At 42.3% G+C, this 19,749-nt stretch overlaps 1 protein-coding gene across 1 annotated transcript in view; it reads right to left on the minus strand.

Moving 5' to 3' along the window:
- C1QL1 (complement C1q like 1) overlaps positions 1 to 5,096 on the minus strand; it is a 43,545-nt gene extending 38,449 nt beyond the window's left edge. The window contains exon 1 of the mRNA XM_088143357.1: positions 4,404 to 5,096. Within this exon, the coding sequence (XP_087999483.1) occupies positions 4,404 to 5,024 (621 nt within the window). The 5' untranslated portion in view covers positions 5,025 to 5,096. The remainder of the gene's footprint in view (positions 1 to 4,403) is intronic.
- Between the last annotated feature and the right edge of the window lie 14,653 nt (positions 5,097 to 19,749).

Consider the following 19,749-nt stretch of genomic DNA (forward strand, 5'->3'; position numbering starts at 1 on the left):
AGTTGTTTATCTATTTCACTGGTTATTAAATCTTTTTTCTGCAGAATCCTTGGGATTCCCTTGGAAGCTTGTCAGAGGCACTTCAATGAGAAGAACACTAATTGGCAGACAAACTTCCATAAAAAGAGTTCCATGCTCTCTGATAGTGTTTTTTTTTTCCAGCAATAGGTAAGAAAAAAAATTAGCCATAATTGCAGATCCTAGAAGGATGAAGCAGAGAGATTTTGACAATGTTGGGTGTTGAAGTCTTTCTCCCTCAGCAGTGTATCTTCCACAGCCAATATCCATCCCTTCCTACTGTGATTTCTGATGCCAACTGAGCAGTTCCTGAAGCTTCCCCTATTTTATCAAGTACACAAAATAAAACTTTACTTGGACATTAAATTAAATAATACTTGCAAAATTTCCATAGTGATAGTTTGCAAGTGTGTTAGTGCTGAGGCCATCTTTTTTTTAAACTAGGGGAATCTTTTCTCGAAACTCCTAAATGATAGGACCCCAAGACTTCTCTTCTGCAAAAGATACAGACCCTTTAGAATAATCATTTCAAATTTGATAAGCTTTATCCCACCAGAAGAGGCCACTTTACTGAAAATTTGATTCAGTTCTACAGAGAAAAACATTATCAGCAACTACCTTTTCATTTCTTAAAAAATCAATCATAAACATACCAAGCCCAAAAATCCCTTTCATCTATTAGTCTGAAAATTGACAAGCTTCATCCTGTGATAAAGAGCTAGCATTCCTGCAAAGTTCATCAAATCTGAAGAAGAAAGAAGTTATACCCATTTGTTGATTTCAAATCTATCAAATACAGATATTTTGATTTCTCCACTGAAGTTTGGATTCAAGTCCTGAATCAACTTGGATAGCCTTCTAATCAGCTCAAGGCAAATTGTCTCCCAAATTGAGATCTAAATTGAATCTTGTGGTTGATGGACACTTCTAATCACTAGAACTTGTACAATAGACTATTGTAAGACTGGCCAAAATGGGATTTACATGGCATAAGATAAATCATGAAGACAATTATAATCTATATTGTGGACAGAGAAGTAAAAGGAGTCATCCAAATCCTCTCACTTCTGTTTACTGGACGAGTTGAGTCCTGACTTATATACGAAACAGAAGTTCAGCAGATACCTTTTTGTTCCATCACTGCACTTCGATATCAGGCAAGGTGGCACCTATCAAATTTCTGTTTCTCATACAACTGTTCAGGGCAGAGAAATTCTTCAATGAACTGGTGATAATTCTGGGCAATCTAACAAATCAGGAAGCCCACCAGTAGAGCTTGCCCAACAATATAGTGCTATATACGCTAGCATGCCCAGAGAAAGCCATTTATGACTCCTATAAAGAAGTCTACACCAGTCTGGAATGTCTAAAAGATCTGCTCTACCATTAGATAGAGTGAGCTAGCTACTTCAAGAAAAGACTATTGGGAGATGGCAGTGAAATGTTTGAGGACTAAATCGTTTGTGTTACATGCCTTATTTTGCACCCTCCAAATTAATGGGGAGGACATTGTCCTATCATCAGTTACATAGCTAAATTCAACTATCAGAGCAATCAACTTTTATACATGACATGGGGCAGGCACTACTTTGCCTGTCACCTCAAGAAGCCAAGTATTTTGAGCCACTTGTGCATTTAAGACAGTAACCTCAGAACAAAAAGCAGGCTACAAGAGTTAACAGAGTAGCCTCAATAATCCAGAAAGCGTGGGACTAGTACGGGCTGGCACGGTATGAGGAATATTCAGGGATGCTAACTCAAGTCAAATAAAACATTGGGAAGCCTGTGTGGTACTTTCTTCAGACTATAAAAGATTCTGTAAATGACTTTAACCAGAGCTTTCTTTAACCAGAGACTGATCTCCAGGTCTGATCTGGGTATGTAATTTGTCAGCAGAGAACTCATAAACTTTCAAGGCTGAGATGAGGGAGCTTCTACACTTGAAAGTGTCCGGGGTCCATTGGAGTTAGGCAGCTATAATTAATATGAATGAATGAATGAATGAATGAATGAATGAATGAATGAATGAATGAATGAATGAAGCAAAAACACATGGGGTTAGAAGAGAAGGATCAGGAAGTCAAGTCATATGTCTAAGGCAGTGTTTCCCAACCTTGGCAACTTGAAGATGTGTGGACTTCCACACTGGCTGGGGAATTCTGGAAGTCCACACACATTCAAGCTGCCAAGGTTGAGAAACACTGCTCTAAGGGGAAACCCAAACCATTTTGAAAGGCTTGAGCAGCAAGCATTGACTACTGACAGGAGAAAGGTGCAGTGACCTTTAAGAAAAGGTCCTCCCTCTCACTGAATATTACACCTTGTGTACCTTCAGAAAATTATTTTTTAAAATATAAACATTTCTGGGAATACCTCTAGTTTCTAGTCTTAGATTTCTTCTCATGGACATTTGAGACTTGGTGAGTTTGCAGCAAAGTCATTTAAGGTAGCCATGCAAGGATCTGTATGTCTGTGTTGTTGCATATTCAAGATTATGTTAACTGCTTAGTTATTGGTTAATGATTGGACATCTCTTAGGACATGATATCAGAACAGTTAAAAGTGGATTTAACCATCTTTTCAACAAATATTTATGGGTGAAGTGGAGACTGAAGTCATGACAACAGTCTTCTAGTACCCTAAAGACTAACAAATGCATTATGATACCTGCTTTTCTTCACATTGGATGCAGGGTTTATTTGTCTCTTTAGTGCCATAAGATTTTTTGTTATTTTGGTTGAAACAAACTTAACTGTACTAACCATCTGGAAATTGTAACTCGAGTTTATGATTGTGAGGCTAACATTATGGCTGTGGTGATTTCTTTTAAATTGATTAATGAAGACTACAGAGATGAGATTTTTGTAAGCGGTAGTATCCATATAAACATATGTTAAGCAGTGCTGAAGGATTACCAAGGAGAGGAGGCACATTGAGAGAGAGAGGGAGAGAGAGAGAGAGAGAGAGAGAGAGAGAGAGAGAGAGAGAGAGATCTTTAGCTGGATGCAACATGAAAAGCCATTCTGCAAAGGCTGGACTTAATTATGAAATTCAATTAGAAAGCATCAAGAACTCGTTGCTAGTCTCCCTCTGGCACTGGCAGTATTAACTTGTGCTATCACAAAGGAATGATTTGATAAGAAAACAAGAGATTTTTGAGGTGCTGGATAGGGTGATTGAACAGGCAGTAATTCCCTTCTTTGATAGGCTACTTCCCACCACTCTGCATTTATTTTTTAAAAAGCAACAGAGATATGTGAGTGCACATGCACGTGCAAGCCCAGGTATGTGTGCACACAGATGTGTGTGCATGTGTGTGCATTAAAACTGAAATGCAACAAATTTTGAGAATCAGAAAAGGAGAAATTTAAATGAGTGAATTAAAGGGATTTCAGTCTCAGTGCATTTGAGTAGAGCTGAAACCCAGGGTTCACTTACTCCAAGGGAGTTAGGGCACAAGCTCCACTGAATTCAGTGAGGCTTGCTCCAGAGTATGCAAGCAACAAATGGTGTGGTAAGGATAATGTCAGGTTCCCTACCAGAGAAGTATAGGTAAGAGCAAGGGAGGGGGGACACTAGAATGGGCGGGGGGAAGTGCTGGTTATCACTGACCACTTTTTTTCTCACTCCAAGGGGCAGAATAAGGAGCAGGAGGGTAAAATGACAGGACTTTAATGTTCTTTTGATGCATTAGGATGGAAACACTGAATTTATAGGTGGGGGGGTGCTCATCAGAATGATCAGATATAAACATGGTTGAGGAGTCTTATACCTAGTTTTCTACCGAATTAAGAAAGTTACAAGATTCGTTCCTTTTGCATAAGTGAAGCATTTTGTGGAGCTTCCTATCATTTCCAGGTTTCCGAGGGAGGGGGAAAACTTGGGGGATATCTGCCACTGATATTCCCCATCACAACCTCTTGGAGAACTCTGCTATTATAGGAGAAGGAACTCTCCCCACAGATCTGCGGTTACCCAACGAGGGGCGTCTATATTGCCTTTTACAAGTTGTCTCCCACAGAATGCTATGCTGTACAGACTTGCTCAGAAGAAGCCGTTCGTTCGGTACGGCTTAGTCCCGTATCGACCTAGAGAGTATTGCAGCCTCAGTTTCCCGGGACAAGGCACCGTCGTCGCCAATTGCACGCACGTGGACTAAAGTCACTGTGCGCTTTGGGGAGGCGGCATCCTGGATCCCCAAGGGGTTCGGGGAAGGCTTCCTTACCTCCAGCCGACGCGAATTATCACCGGCTCTTCTAAAAACCCCGCTCGGCGGAAGCCTCCCTCTCCCTCCTCTCCCCGGCCCGAGGGACGGAAACCTGCGCCTGCGGAGCTGAGGCCCCCCGCCGGCCGGCCAGGGGAACCGAGCGGAGGCGCCCGCCTACCTGCCCGTTCTTGCACAGGTCTGCCCACATGCTAGTCCCGTCGCCGCCGCGCATCAGGACGTGGTAGGTGAAGAAGTAGGTGCCCGGGATGTTGCAGGTGAACTTGCCCGTGGCGGCGTCGTAGTTGTTCCCCAAGTTGGTCACCACGTCGTCGAACTTGAGGATCTCGTAGCCCTCGTGTGGGTTCTTGAGGCCGGCGTAGAAGGCCACGCGGGGCACCATGGTGTAGGTGGCCGCGCTGATGGCCCCCGTGCCCAGCCCCGGCCCGGGCAGGCCAGGCGGACCGCTTTTCCCAGGGTCTCCTCTCTCGCCCGGGGGACCCCTGGCGCCCGGGGGCCCCGGTTCCCCTGGAGGCCCCGGTGGGCCCGGCTTGCCCGGCCGCCCCGGCTTGCCCTGGGGCCCCTGGACGAGGGTGGACGGCGGGGGCAGTCCGCTGTGGTCGCTGCTGCTGCTGAGGCTTTCGGCGCCCTCGCTCCGGATGCTGCTGGCGCTGGTGGTGGAGGTGGTCTTGCCCAGGTAGGGGTCGCACACCATGCGGCAGGTGCCCAGCATCTCGTAGTGCCCGTCGATGCCCACGGAACTCACCAGCACCGGAATGAGGATCACCAGGATCAGGATCATCACCACGCCGATGGCCCCGGCGACCAAAGTTTTCCGGCCAATGCTCAGCCGCTGAAGGGGCTGGACGCGTTGCCTCCCCGTGGTGGAAATGGTGACGGGTGGCCCGGGCAAGCTGGCAGGAGAAGAAAAGCAGCGGGTGGGGAGGGCAGAGAGGGTAAACTTCGGGAAAGGAGGAAGAAGGATCTCCCGGTGGGGAAGGAGGAGGAGGAGGAGGTGGTGGAGGGGTGTGCTTGTGCTGGAAGTGTGTGTATGTGTGTGTCCGTGTAAGAAAAATCAACGCCGTCCCCTCGTTGGCTGGAGTATCGCCCTTAAGACTGCTGCTCTTTGATGGCCTTTTTATGACAGCTGCAAGTGTGACCCCAGGTTTGATATGGAAATACTGTCGGCTGGGTGGGAGTGAGAATAAAGGAAAAATTAAAGAAAAGAAGACAGACAAACCGAGTGAACCAAGAAGCAGGCAGAGAAGTGAGAGGAGAGAGAGCCAACACGTTCTTTACTGGGTACATCTTAGTAAGCTGCTTTCATTGATTTGTTTTCCCCTTTCCTTTTCCCCTCCTCACTCAATTTTCTTCCACCCCCTTTGGGAGGGGGAGGAGGACAATCTAGGATTGTAAGGGAGAAATAAACTGGAGCTTGGGGCAAAGAAGAAGAATTTTTGAAGTCTCCCCCGCCTTTATCCAGGTAGCTAAGCAAGCCCTCACCTGATAGGACTAAAAGATTGTTTTAGATGTTATTACTAAGTTTGCTGTCCAAGCATCGTCTGAATCCACTGTGGTCCTTGTTCCCATTTGCACTTAATGGTCTTGTCCTGATAACACCAGTTCCCTCCTCTACTCATGGTGTTGTCCTGATCTTGGCCCCAGCCCATGAGGGAGACCCCTTAAATCATCATTAACTTAAGTGTACCAACATACCAGTATTTTCCTTTTTATTCTGATACTGCCCAATAAGATGTGTGTACAGTAAAATCTGCTATACTTCACCAGCTATTACTTTGGAGGTGAACTCAGGTGACCAGTAGCAGATGGAATCAGAGGTGTATTTTGGGAGGCACAGACTTGCCCCTTCCGCTCTGGTCAGCCTCCACCGCAGCCCTTTCTCTCCCACCCTTTGCCCTCTCCATCAGCACTCTGTGGCCTGAATTCCTTTCATACCTCCCACATTTGTGCTTTTACACCAACTTCTCTTCAGGCTTCCAGCAAGAGGGAGGAAGGCAGGGCTCTACTATTTCATGTGGGCAAGAAGGGGGGAGGGCTTATTTGCCACTTGCCCTGGATTTGTCTCTTTCAATTACACTTCTCCTTCCCCTGAAGTAACAGAGGTGGTTGCCAGCGGCTAGGCAGTCTCAGACAGCATATTCCATATTTCTCAACCTTGCTGAGTTGAGTTGACCCAGCATAAATACCCCATGCTGGCGGGGGAACTCTGGGAGTTGAAATCCACACGTCTTCAAGTTGCCAAGATTGAGAAACACTGGGCTACTCTGCAAGACCCTGAAAGCTAATAGCACAATCATGGTGGGGACTGCCTCCCTCCTAACTATTTCCACTCTGGTGTCTTTCCATGTTTTACATCATTTTAACCTAGGAAATGCCCAAATGGCGTTGGGAGGAAGGGCAGATAAAACCAACCTAGAAAAGACAGGCAAGGCCCTGAACTCAGACCCACCTCACCTGTGTTGCAGTGCCCTGATTGGTGGAGGTTTTCCCCACTGACTGGTGACATGCTGAAGGGGAACAGCAGCAAAGCCTGTGATAAAACCAACTGCCTCCCTGTCATGAGTGATATACTCACATACCAATCGTTCCACAGTGACTCGGAACAGACCCAACAGAGGCAGGATAGGGACTGGCAGTGGGGACAAGTGTTACATTGGTTTTGTGTTGTGCCCACTCAAAGGTGGGTGGGTAGCACTTCAGATCAACAGTGGGGAAATGCCTTTCTTTCTCTCTGGTACCTGGAAAGAATTGTCAAAAGAATGAGGAAGACGAAAGTAAAAAACAGGCTGGGAATTATCTATTGAAGTTAGATCCCCCCACACCCCCATCTTTCCTTGAATTCAAGAATTATTGGAAATTCAATGGTTTTATAGTTTAATAACTTAGCTTTTCATTCTTCCCATTTTGTTTTATATTTAGAAATATGAAATAAGGAAAGAATTGTTGGTGTGCAGAAATGCACTGCAATAAATCAAAACATGCATATATACACTATGTGTGTGTGTGTACACACATATTAAATATATCCACAGTAGAATAAAGGACACCCATATGAGTATACTAAGCTTAACATTTGGAATATGAATGACATAAATAGGAAGAAAAGAATGAATGAATGAATGAATGAATGAATGAATGAATGAATGAATGAATGAATGAATTTAAAATTAACCAGAGTCTACAAGAAGCAAAGTTAAAAAGAAAACCTCCTTGAAGTGATTGAAAAGTATATCTACATGTAAAGAAGTAGGAGGAGGACTAAGCACAAAGAGCACTGTCTGTTGGCCAAACCAATCTCAAAGAGGAATTCAGAAAAAATGGAAAGAGAACAGCATTTGGCTATTGCCAGAATGATAACAAAGAAGAGATGCAAAACTGTGGAGAAGTCTAAAGGTGTTAAAGCAAGATTCCTTCAGAGAAAGCAATAATTAAGGTAGTCTGGTGGGATAAACTTATATCACTTGCTAGGAGTTAAGTGTCTGTGGGATAGACCCTCTGAAGGGTTATCTAGTCTGAATTTAGTTTCAGGATCAAAAGGTGTAACAGAGGGAGGCAGTGACCAAAGTATCTTCGCCCCTGGACAGTTGACTGAACAGGCATACTAGTAATTTGGTTAGACTTGTCTTCTGTAGTGATATGTATTGTCTTTTTATTAAATTATAATGACTTTATTCCTAAATTTGCATCTATAAATTCACATGTGCAAATTATATGCAAATCAGAATCCTCTTTATGTCCTCTTTCTGCTAATGTAAAAGGGGTCACCCTAGAGGCAGCAGTTTTTAAGGGTCTCTGCATCCAAATCATAATTCAAAATTAGAGATGTGCAAAATGGTTCATACACAAAAGAGATCATTTTGTGTGGGTTGCATCTGAACCAAAACATGTCTGTTTGGTTTGAATATGGTACACAATGGTAGGTTGTATTGTGCCCGCTATAAACTAAAATATGGTTTCTGAGCATTAATTTTGGTGGGGGAGAGTGGGAAAAAGCCAAGGACGTTAGACAAAGCCCTAGAACAACAACAAAAAATCTGACTTTTGTTTCTGCTGAGCTGTAGCCCACCCAGAATGATTCAGCAGAACTTCCGTAACACAATATATTTGTTCTGAGTTTGAAACAGAAGATTTTCTGTTTTGTGCACACCCCTGTTCAGTTTCTAACAGCAATTTCTGGACTATGGTCAGAATGAGAATTGAATATAAACAGGAATAAATATCAGTATGCAAAACATGCAATGTTAAGTGGGTGCATGTGTTTAGAATTAGGAAACAAAACTGCAGACATTCCATGCAATTCATCGTTATTTTCCCTTAGTCATTTCTATTCCTCTCTAAAGGCACAAGGTATAGCTTATTCTGCATTCTTAATCACACTTACATGTGAGTAAATAGTGTTGAGCTCAATGAGCTTTAATTCTGAGTGTGCATATATAAGATCACAGCATGCAACCTACTTTTCTATCCTTTCCTCTATTTTTGTGGTTCTGCATCTAAATTAAGCCCCCCCCCCCATACAATGTCACTTTTCCACTGCAAACTAGAGTTGTGATTTTCTAAGGGATCCTTATTAGTAAGGAAATATCTTTATTCCAACCAGTCCTACCCCAGCCCTCAAGAGTTTCCTTCCCTAAGCATTGGCTCTCTCTGACCCAGATGGATTTTCTGTGCTTCGATGGACTGGAAAATAACACCTTCAAACTTCTACAGAGAAGCAAAAGTGCTTTAATTACCAGCCATCTTGTTGCTGTGGCTACTGCTTGCCATGACTTTTCAAAAGATGAGGATAAGATGAGATTTTCCTGCTTCAGTCTTTGTCCCTGCTTTCCCCAATAATTAAAAGTTAAAAAGTGCATTTGCTAGATATCATAGCTATAAGAATACAACCAAAAGGATTCTTGGTACTGTAGCAAAAATCAGGTGATGGGGTCTATAGGCTGTGCACTCCATGGTGGGGAAAAGCCCTCTGTACGTGCTGAATTATCAATCCCAATTTTGCATCTTTGCAAAGGAAATCTGTTTTAAAGGTTACAATCAGCAGTTTGTCTTTGAGAATAATTAGCCAACAAAGTCAATCATCTAACTTCCATTTTCTGAATCAGTTAAAATATCTATGTTGTCTCCAAAGGCAGCCTCACAACCTATGATATTAGTCTATCGTGTGACTATGACATTATCTGTGACATGGGTAATAGTGGTCAGGTTGTCTCTGCCCTGAAAGGGCCATACACAACTCCAGCTCTTGGAAGGTGCTTTCAGAAAGCAAACTTGAGTCCTCCTGCCACCCATCAAACAATTCATGGGTCTCATTCAGAAGTCTTGGGCAAGTCCTAGAAATGTAATCAGTGACCACCAGTCCTTTCAATGACATTTACTTTAGTTCAAATATTAACAGCAATTAATTAGAAAATCCTGAGCACAAATACACTTACAACTAGGACCAACCTACTTCACTGAGCCTTCCCCAACCGGGCATCCTCCAGATGTGTTAGGACTTCAACTCCCAGAATTCCTAGCCACAAGACCAATTTGGGAAGGCTGGTGTAGAGTAAAATGTCTATGGGTACCATTTCAATTTTTCCATGGATACATAATTGACTTCTACTCTACTATATTACACTCCTATTTTCACCCTCCATTCCAAAACCACTTTGCTCCCTTCAGAATCACCTAATTGTGTCTCTCAATACACATAACAGAATGAGCTAGGAATTATAAGGTAGTGAGTTAAAGAGGATAAAAACAAAAATATACAAGTTTAGAATCCATAGAATGCGTTATTCACTTGTTTTTACATTTTCATTCAAATTAAGCCTACTCAGCAAGCAGAAAAACAGCATATCAAGGTAAAGTCCAAAATTGGACCTCCATATCATTATGCTTCATAAGTGATTCTTCTGTCTACTATTCCTGCCCCTCTCTCCACTTCATTTTCTTCTTCAGTCTGCCTGGCTGACTTTTGCCAGTTCACAATGGCATTGCACAGAAATTTCCTAAACGGTTGTCATATGACAAGTTTAGTTTCTACTTAGCATGGGAGTATGGACCTTTTCCTCTGGAGTACTTAATGCTCTCTTCAGAGTACCTCACCCTTTGGGAGCTTGAAACTGCCAGGTGGGAACCTACAGTATAGCCATTTCCAACCTGCCCTCCAGGTGTGCCACTGAAATAAGTTGCATCCCATGACACACAGGCAGACAACTGCTCAAGAAGAACAATGATGGATACAACAACAGAAACTTGCAGGGAATGATACAGGCCTTAATAAAAAAGATCAGGTCCCTGCTACAGCAGAGAAGGAATAGTCATTGCCTTTACACCCAGTAGCGTAGGATGAGAGTCAAGATGGTCGGCTGGGGGCAGAAGTACTGCACTGGGCTATGGTCGCACTTTTGGATGATCTCTGGCGGGAGCGGGATGGGGGTAGTGCATCCTTCCTTGCTCTTCTTGACCTCTCAGCGGCTTTCGATACCATCGACCATGGTATCCTTTTGGGTCAGCTTGGGGAGTTGGGGGTGGGTGGCACAGTTTTGTGCTGGTTCACCTCCTTCCTCCAAGGCTGGTCCCAATTGGTGTTGATAGGGAGCGAGAGGTCCAGCCCGCAGCCCCTCCTTTGGGGGGTGCCGCAGGGTTCCGTACTGTCCGCGCTCCTTTTTAACATCTACATGAAACCACTGGGCAAGATCATCTGCCACCGTGGGATGAGGTATCATCAATATGCAGATGATACCCAGTTATACATCTCCATCCCAGGTGATCTGAGTGATGCTGTGACTACCCTTTTGCGGTGCCTGGAGGTTGTGGTGGTCTGGATGGGGACCAACAGGCTTCAGCTGAACCCTGCTAAGATGGAGTCGCTGTGGGTTGCGGGCTCCTCTCTATCCGGAAATTTACCATCTTTGGTTCTGGATGGGGTCGCACTACCCCAGACAGACCTGGTGGGTAATCTAGGGGTCCTCCTGGACTCACAACTCCTGCTTGAAGAGCAGGTGGCAGTCGTGGCCAGGAGGGCCTTTTGCTCAACTGTGCTGTGCGCCAGTTATGCCCTTTTCTGGATCGGGAGTCCCTCCAGTCAGTCATTCATGCCCTAGTCATCTCCCATATAGACTATTGCAATGCTCTCTACATGGGGCTACCCTTGAAAAGTATCCAGAAGTTTCAGCTGGTTCAAAATGCAGCCACATGGGCAATTTTAGGTGCCCCAAAGATGTCACATGTTACATCTTTGCTGTGTGAGCTGCATTGGGTCCCAGTTTGCTTCCAGGTCCAATTCAAGGTATTGGTTATCACCTTTAAAGCCCTACATGGCATGAGACCAGGTTACCTGAAGGACCATCTCACCCCCATTATATCCACCCGTCCCACCCGGTCAGGCAGAGAGGGTATGCTGCAGACCCCATCGATGAAAGAATGTCAACTGGTGGGGTCCAGAAAGAGAGCCTTCTCTGCCATGGCCCCCACCTTATAGAATACTCTCCCCCCAGAGGTGAGGCAGGCCCCAACTCTCTCCTTCCAGAAAGCAATCAAGACCTGGCTCTGCCAACTGGCATGGAGCAAAAAAAGGGGCAAGCAACCCTGGGGGTGGCTAGCACCTTGAAGATGCTCCCATATGTTAACATCTTACTGATCATCAACACCTTGGAAGATATTATTATTTGTGTATGTGTTTGGTTTTATTCTATTTTTACTGTATTTTTATATTGTTTTTATTGAATTTTAATTAATACTTATTGTTGTTTTATTGTGAACCGCCCAGAGTAACTTTTTTGTGAGATGGGCAGTATCTAAATTTGAAATATAAATAAACAAATAAAATAAACGGAATGTCAGGATCATTATGCAAGTTTGAAAAGCTTCCTTTCCTTTCTACTTCTCTTTAACCTTTCATGGCTCTGGCTCCCAGCTCTTTTGAACAAGTTGGCTCTGCATGTGCACGTGTGTTCCTCTGCACATGTTGGTGAGCACAAGTGAAACTGGAGCAGAACTGTATGGATCCCTTTATTCCAGACACACAAATACCCTCTAAGAATCAATGCTTTGGTGTGAGGGAAATATTAAACACAAAACCTACCCATTTTCTTTTGCAATGAGCCAATTTTGGGGAACAATGTAAGGGCTTCCTTTTAATAGCTTTTAAGAGAAAATGACAGAAAATTGGGGATGTAATTTGCTATGGACTCCTCCTGCACTGTCTCCATTCATTGAATCTTGCAAAAAGATGCGTACATAAATAATAAAACACAGCCAATTTAACATTTGAAGCCACTGGAGGTCAAAGGAAGAGGGAGAAGGAGACATTAGCCTTACAAACTGAGAAGCAGTTTAATGGTCATATTGAAATATTAGGGGCACATTTAGAAACCTTTTGCCCTTAGTACCATATGCTGGTGGGAAACATTAATGTACAATATATAACTCTACAGATCACCAATACTTTTTCAGCTAGGCACCTGGAACTCTCTAATCCCCTGTAGTATTGTAAGAAATAATCTAACTCTAACCAATATGTGTTCAATCTCAATCACATACTTCAGTCCCTCACAGTTTAATTAAGAAGCATTATCGTACAAAGGGAAGAAATGACTAAATTTCCAATTGGTCACAGAAAAAAGGAGGGTGCTAGAAGCAGATGGTACCAAAAAAAAAAAAAAAACAGCAGCCAACATTTCAAGTAAGGGCCTTCTTCTTTATTATTGCTCCACCATGTAGGTAAGCAAAACTAAACAAGCATCTGAGCTTTGCCATCTTTTCTGCCGGGATTAGAATCTGAAGCAGTTCATCACTAGCTGCCAACCCAAGTTAATGAAGAACTAGCACTCATAAGTACCTGGAGAAAAAGTGATGTATGTGGAGGTTATCAAGTCTTTATCACCTCCTAATCTCTGCCTGTCCAACTTTTTGCTACGTGCTTGTGTAGTGAGTGGTTAAGACAATCCAGGCAGTTCTATGATCTGTGAGATACAGAATGATTCAGAAGCTACCCAGATCAGAGTGCACCACGTTATTTAAGGTGCCTGTAGAACATAACAGTGAAATCAGATTACTGAAGAAGTTGGTGCTTCCTCTAAGGCAGGTTTCCCAAACGGTGAGGTGTACCTCCCTTGGGGAGATGCAGAGAGAGTCCAGGGGAGGTGTGAAGAACTTTTTAGTACACGTTACAATAAATCCACTTTTCCCAAAGTTTCATTATACTGTTTTCATTGTTCATTTGTGTTCATTTTGGTGCTTGGATTTTTAGGGGAGGTGTGTACATTTAGATTACACTAAAGGGAGGTGTGATGGCAAAAACTTTAGGAACCCATGCTTGTAGGTCTATCTTATATCCTACAGAAGATCCATTTAAAGAAGCAATCTTTAAAGCAACCAGGACTCAAAAGTTTTCTGCTTATCTTCTTTGTACATACATAACATGAATTAAAAAAAAATATATGGCCCGCAAGCTCCAACATAAAACATCATACAAGATCTCAGGATACATTTGTATATCTGTGTTCATGAAATTGATGTAATGGCCTGATCTCTTTAAACTATTGGGAAGAGAGGAAACACAGAGCCAATCCTTGTTGCAGTGCAATCTGTGATCCTCAGGAAGATGGATAGGTATAGAATTATGTTGATTTCAAGACTTTCTATTAGAAAGGGTTTGATATCAGAGAAAGCAGTATTCATTTTTATGACAGATGATAATTTTATCCAGTGCCTGGTTAACCTCTGGAAACAGGTAATGACCCAGGCAATTAGTAGACTTTCTGGAAACCTCCTTAGTGCATTCATTCTCTTCTTCATTTACTTCTGTCTAAGGCAATGAAATGGTTAAGAACCTGGCTAAATGTGAAGAACATCTTTATGAATTCAAACATGGGGGAAAGTCAATTTTAGAATCTATTGTGATAACAGCAGCAATCTAATCCTATTTTATGTCATCATTGCATCTGCCCTGTGCCACCCAGATGCATTTTAATGGGAGTGAAAGACATTTTATGTGCTGTATGGATACATTTCACTTTGTAGAGCCTGAAGACATGAACTTTTTTTTTTTTTTGAAGCCAGCAGGCCTGCCACATGGATGTTTAACCTTTGCCCTTTAGTTTTAATTTGGAATGAAGACTAAAGGGGTTAGTCAAATGATTTTAAGAAGGACCTTGAAAGAGACATGAAGTATGGCAAAGAGATGGAGGCATTATGCAGAATACCATAGTTCAGAAAATTGCAGTTAGGGATCATGCTAGCTAGAAATTAATTTTTTTTTTTAATCTGCGCTCAGTCGTTACCGACTCTGCAGTGACTGCTTGGACGAGTCCTTGCAGTTTTCAAGGCAAGTGTTTAAAAAAATCAAAACAGCAGGAAGCTGTTCTCTGAAGAAGGGGTGGACGCAAAGAGTTTGGGGATCTTTTCCTCCAGGAGAAGGATATTCATGATAGGATCTTGGTTCCATGGAAGCTTTAACAAAGCATATCACTGGCACGATCAACCCACTCCTCTTTTTTCTTTATAATGGGTCAGGCCAGGGCATCTTCTCTCTGGCTCTGAATGCTCAATGAAGGAAGAGTTAGATTTCTGAAGCATGAAGATTCTATAGTGAATGATCATGAACTCAAGAGATGCATGAATCATGGAACAAACTGATTTTTATTTTATTTTTTTAGGGAACAAAAAGTTTTGCTTTGGAGGGTTATTTGGATATTGTTTGGGAGAGATGACATGCCCGTGTCCCTTTCACTGAATCCATAGATATGGTTGCCAATGAGCTTATCGGTTACTGACCCCGCTGATAAAACTGTTCTGTCAGGCAACAAGAACCAACATTCTGATTCTATGAAGTTTGCTCTCAAATCAGTAAGTTCCTCAGACTACATTTCTAGAGCCTTTATGCTTTGACTTCACTCACTAATTTTGCCTTGCAGGACAGTGTTTCTAAACTCAAAAACTAGTAATCAAAAATAAAGATTCAAATGGTGAGAAGGGACTTATCCCACCACTGCAAGGCCATATACCAAACTCATAAGCCTGCTTGCATGGTTCAGTCTTAGAACACTCCCACTCCCTTTTTTGCAGATCTATACCCCTTGTTAGCTTTTTGTCCTCCCATGATGCAAGCCAGAGCTCTTTCCCACTGACCAGTGGGAAAGTGTAAGGAAAAGTGTAAGGAAAAACTAGCCTCTACTCTGCCCTCCCCCTTATTTTTCCCTGTCTGCCTTTGCTTTTTGGAGCAAGGGGTGGAGGGTGTTTAAAAGCTAACCTACAGCTCTGCAAAACCATTCAGAAGAAGTGGGGAGAAAAGGAGGGAACATTGGTAGCAACTTGACTGCAGGAGTTTATATTTATGAAGTTATGAAGTTGACATGTGGACTTCAACATCTATTGTCCCTCAACAAGCTTATCATGCTAGTAAGAAACACAGCCACCCTGGAAGACTTTTATGGGGTCCCGCTAACTGACTTTTTTAGACTGAAGAAGCTGCTTGGACAAGTAGCGAAACGTCTCTACCAAAAAGAAAAGAAGTCCAGTTGCCATGACTCAACCTCCAGACAATTGACTGCAGGAGGAGGAAGAATACTCCAAGAGCCCAGATGAGGTGGAAATAATCATCAGTGTGAAACTCCCTGCCCCATATCTCCAATGGAACCACACCAAAACTATTTTCACAGCCTTTCCTCTGAAGCAGGAGCTGAGCTGGTAACTAATCAGCTCAGCTTCCCAAGATGTACGCCAGCCTCACAATATCGTGGGAACATAGGGGTACGCTGCTAATCAGCCCAATTCCCAGGTATAGGAGAGGCCTCATTTTGCTACAAGCAGATGAAGAAATGCCGTGCATGCCCAATAACACACTGCAAGTGGACTGACTCTATTGTTAGGCAGAGAACAGCAGTGGTCTCAGAAGGCAGGCACTGGGAGGCAAAGCATATTAGCAGAGAACTGGAGGAGAACCTGCATCTTCCCCACTGAAGGAACTCCCTAGCTGGCCTCATAGCTCCAGTGTGGTAGAAGATATTATCCTTCCACTGCTAAGGCAGGGAAATGACTTGAAACAATTGTGACTTCAAGGACAAGCAGCATTATTTGTAGTACATGCAGGGACATCCATTTTAAAAATAAAACCACACATGGAAGTCTTGATTTGGATTGTTGCTGTACTACAAATAATGGTGGGAACAAAAGTCTATTGCTGCCTTTTGGACCCAGGAGAGAATACTCCTTCCTTCCTCTAAATCAGTGTTTTTCAACCTTAGCAACTTTAAGACCTGTGGACTTCAACTCCCAGAATTCCCTAGCAAGCATGCTGGCTGGGGAATTCTGGCAGTTGAAGTCCACACGTCTTAAAAGTTGTCATGGTTGAGGAAAAACTGCTCTAAATGAGCATCAGTATCCAGGCATGAGCAAATCCCATTCCCCAAGTCATCCCAAGGAAATGTTCCACTTATTACTGATAACCTGCATGGAGTTCAGCAGTTTAAACTTTAAACCAGTTGAAGTCCACGCATCTTAAAACTACCAAGGTTGAGAAACGCTACTCCAAACTATGGCACTAGAGATAAAAAAAGAGAAAAGAAGAGGACAGGCAAAGTTAATAAAGGAGCCTTCATAAAACTGGTCTTTCCAGCTATGTTGGACTACAATTCCATATGCTACTTTATTGCTTCCTATATAAGAACTCTAGACAGACTCTTATATATCTGATCTTGAAGAAATTTCCAGTCAGGAAATGAGATTTTTATTTAATGTTGCTTCTTTCGGACAAGAACTCAAAAATATCTGCCCAAATTGCCCCATTTTGTGCTACCACCTGTACAATATGCTGCACCATTACCTAGGTTTGGAATTTCTTACAATAGTATTTTATTTTGATTTATTTCAGTATTTTTATTCTTAATTATTTTAGATCCTATTATATTTGCTGTTTTTCTGTCATGCAGAGAGAGAGAGAGAGAGAGAGAAGGATATAATACTGCTATTATTAGATATTTTGACTGTATCTGGCCTTAGGGCTGTAATAAACTTGATTGATTGATTGATTGATTGACTACAATTCCTGTCATCCCCAGGTAATACAGGAATTTTAGAGCATCTGGAAAGCACAAGTTTGTATTAGGGATGGAGTTACAAAAATGAATATTGCAAAAAGTCAGATTTTCCCACCCAGGGGCTTCCAGATGTTATTGGGAGCTACAAATTCTCCATGAGCCAATAATTGCAAGAGAAAAGATTTGCAGTTTAATAATACATTTTAAACAAACAAATAAGGGGCCTAGATTAGGATGAGCTGTGTAACTTGTGTTTCAGAAGGTGATAAGGTGATGATCACATGGTGTGTGTTTTTTCAAGGGACAGTAGACAGTACTGTACCCCAGTAGACAGAGATAATAAAGCTGTTTTTGTTAGAAAACTTCTGAAAGCAAAAGGTGGAAGAGCTAGAGAGAAATGAATCATAGGCAAGGGCATTTGAAGGGATAAGCGGGTTAAGAAGAGAGGACAAGAGAGGGATAAGTCCACTGCTTAGAACAAAAGAGTAGAAAATAAGTAATATGCAAATAAGTGCTCTGAAAGTGAGAAAGAATAATGGGAAGGGTCAGTATTTTAACATGTTACCATCCTGCTAGATTTTTTTTTTTTTTTAAAAAAGCTCTGCTAAAAATACCTCCACAAGAAAGAACAGCTTTGCATGGTCCTTCTTGATACATCAACCATCTAGAAGAGATGCAAGTTTAATTGGCATAGCAACCAGAGGACTGAAGGTGGTCTGATACTGACTGATAATTAGCCAGGTTTAATCAGGCAATGGTTGCTGTTGGATAGTGGGAGTAGTGAGAGGCTACTTTAGGTCTGTGCAAATTGCTCAGATTGTTAGCGATGAAGCTCCAGGATTGGCTGGTCTGGATAGAAAAGTCAAGTAGAGACTTAAAAAGAATAGCCTCTCATACAGAACAGTAGAATATTTAGGACAAGCACTGACTAATCATTTTTTAAGGATAGCCTTCACCAAACTGGTGCCTCCAGATGTACTGAGATTATTACTACTCTGATTTGTAGCTCCTTGTGGTTCCAACACATTTGGAGGGCAGATGGTAGAGAAGAGCTGGGCAGTACTGAAAATCTGCTTGATTGTAAAGAAAACAGCAGCTAGGAAAAGTATGTGGGTCTAGCATACAATGCTTCTTCATTCACTTGCAGAGGAGCTCAGGTCTTGCAAGAAACTTGTCATCTACTGATAATTTGCTCAGAACACTAAGCAGCAGCCTTCCAAAAGGCTGCCATCACTTTGAGCAAGGGAAAAATTGCAATGTCAGCAGCAGTGCATTTAAACATCTCTTTCTCCTAATATTATCTTATGAGGTCAGTTCAAGGATAAGACCAGTTTTATATTTATATTTTAAACTTTTAATCTGTTATAGAATTGTGATCTCTCAGATGAACTCTCAGTTTCTGATTCCTTGATGGCAGATGGGGAGCAGGGGAATAGCATAACAAGCTATGGTATGGAATATTGAACCCAAAGGGCCCTTCCTTCCATGCACCTAACCATGTATAAACATGATGTTGTTTAATCTCATACAACCATACAGATAAAAAGGGGCATTTAAGAAATCATCTATTCAGTACAGAAATACAAACTGAAGTACCCCAAACAAATGGCATTCTAGCCATTGCTTGAGCACATCCAATGAAGAAGAGTCTACCGCTTATCCATATAACTGTTATGTCATCCAGTCTACATTTAACTAGCTTGTTGATCACTCTATTATGGAGTATTTTGTCCAAATTCATTGCTGAAATCAAGATATATTATATCTACAGCATTCCCATGATCTATTAGAGAAGTTATCTGATCAAAAAATAAAATAAGATTATCTGACAAGATTTGTTTTTGATAAATCCATGCTGGTAATTATCACATTATTTTTAAGGTCCTTACAGATCAACCTCTACTATCTGCTGCAGATTTTTTTCAAATATCAACATCAGACTGTTTGGTCTATAGTTTCCTGAATTTTTCTTTCCCTCTTTTTTGAAGATAGGGACAATATTTGCTCTTCTCCAGTCCTCTGTCATTCCACAAGTTCTTCAGGATTTTTCAAAATAATGCATAAAGATTTGGCCTGGCTGTCAGAATCTTCAGCAATCAAAATATTAGCTTAGTAGTTGCTCACTTCACTTCTGCCATTTGTTAGAAGGGGGAGGGGGAAAGGAAAGTAGAAGGAATTGGTGCGATTTCAAAGGCCAGGAAGATGGACTGTTATCAGGAGATAGGAATGTGGAAGGTCGCGTCCTCGGTGGGAAAGAGAACTGGCACCTAGGAGGAGGGGGGTGAGAATTTGAGGCAAAAAGCAAAGAGGGAAAAAAGCGGGCTTTAGTTTCAGCAATGCTTTGCTTAGTGTTACATGTACTATTCCAATAAATGAAATCTTTTTTGACCCTAACCTGGATTGCATGAGATTTTTCTTCACTGGGATTTGAACATCGTAAACCTGACATTGGCATCAGCTAGTTCTTTTAGTAATCTAGGG

This window comes from Python bivittatus, unplaced genomic scaffold (assembly GCF_059951505.1).
Source record: "Python bivittatus isolate LINGU-HERP-01145 unplaced genomic scaffold, Pbiv_v1 ctg000410_np1212, whole genome shotgun sequence".
NCBI classification, from domain to species: Eukaryota; Metazoa; Chordata; class Lepidosauria; order Squamata; family Pythonidae; genus Python; species Python bivittatus.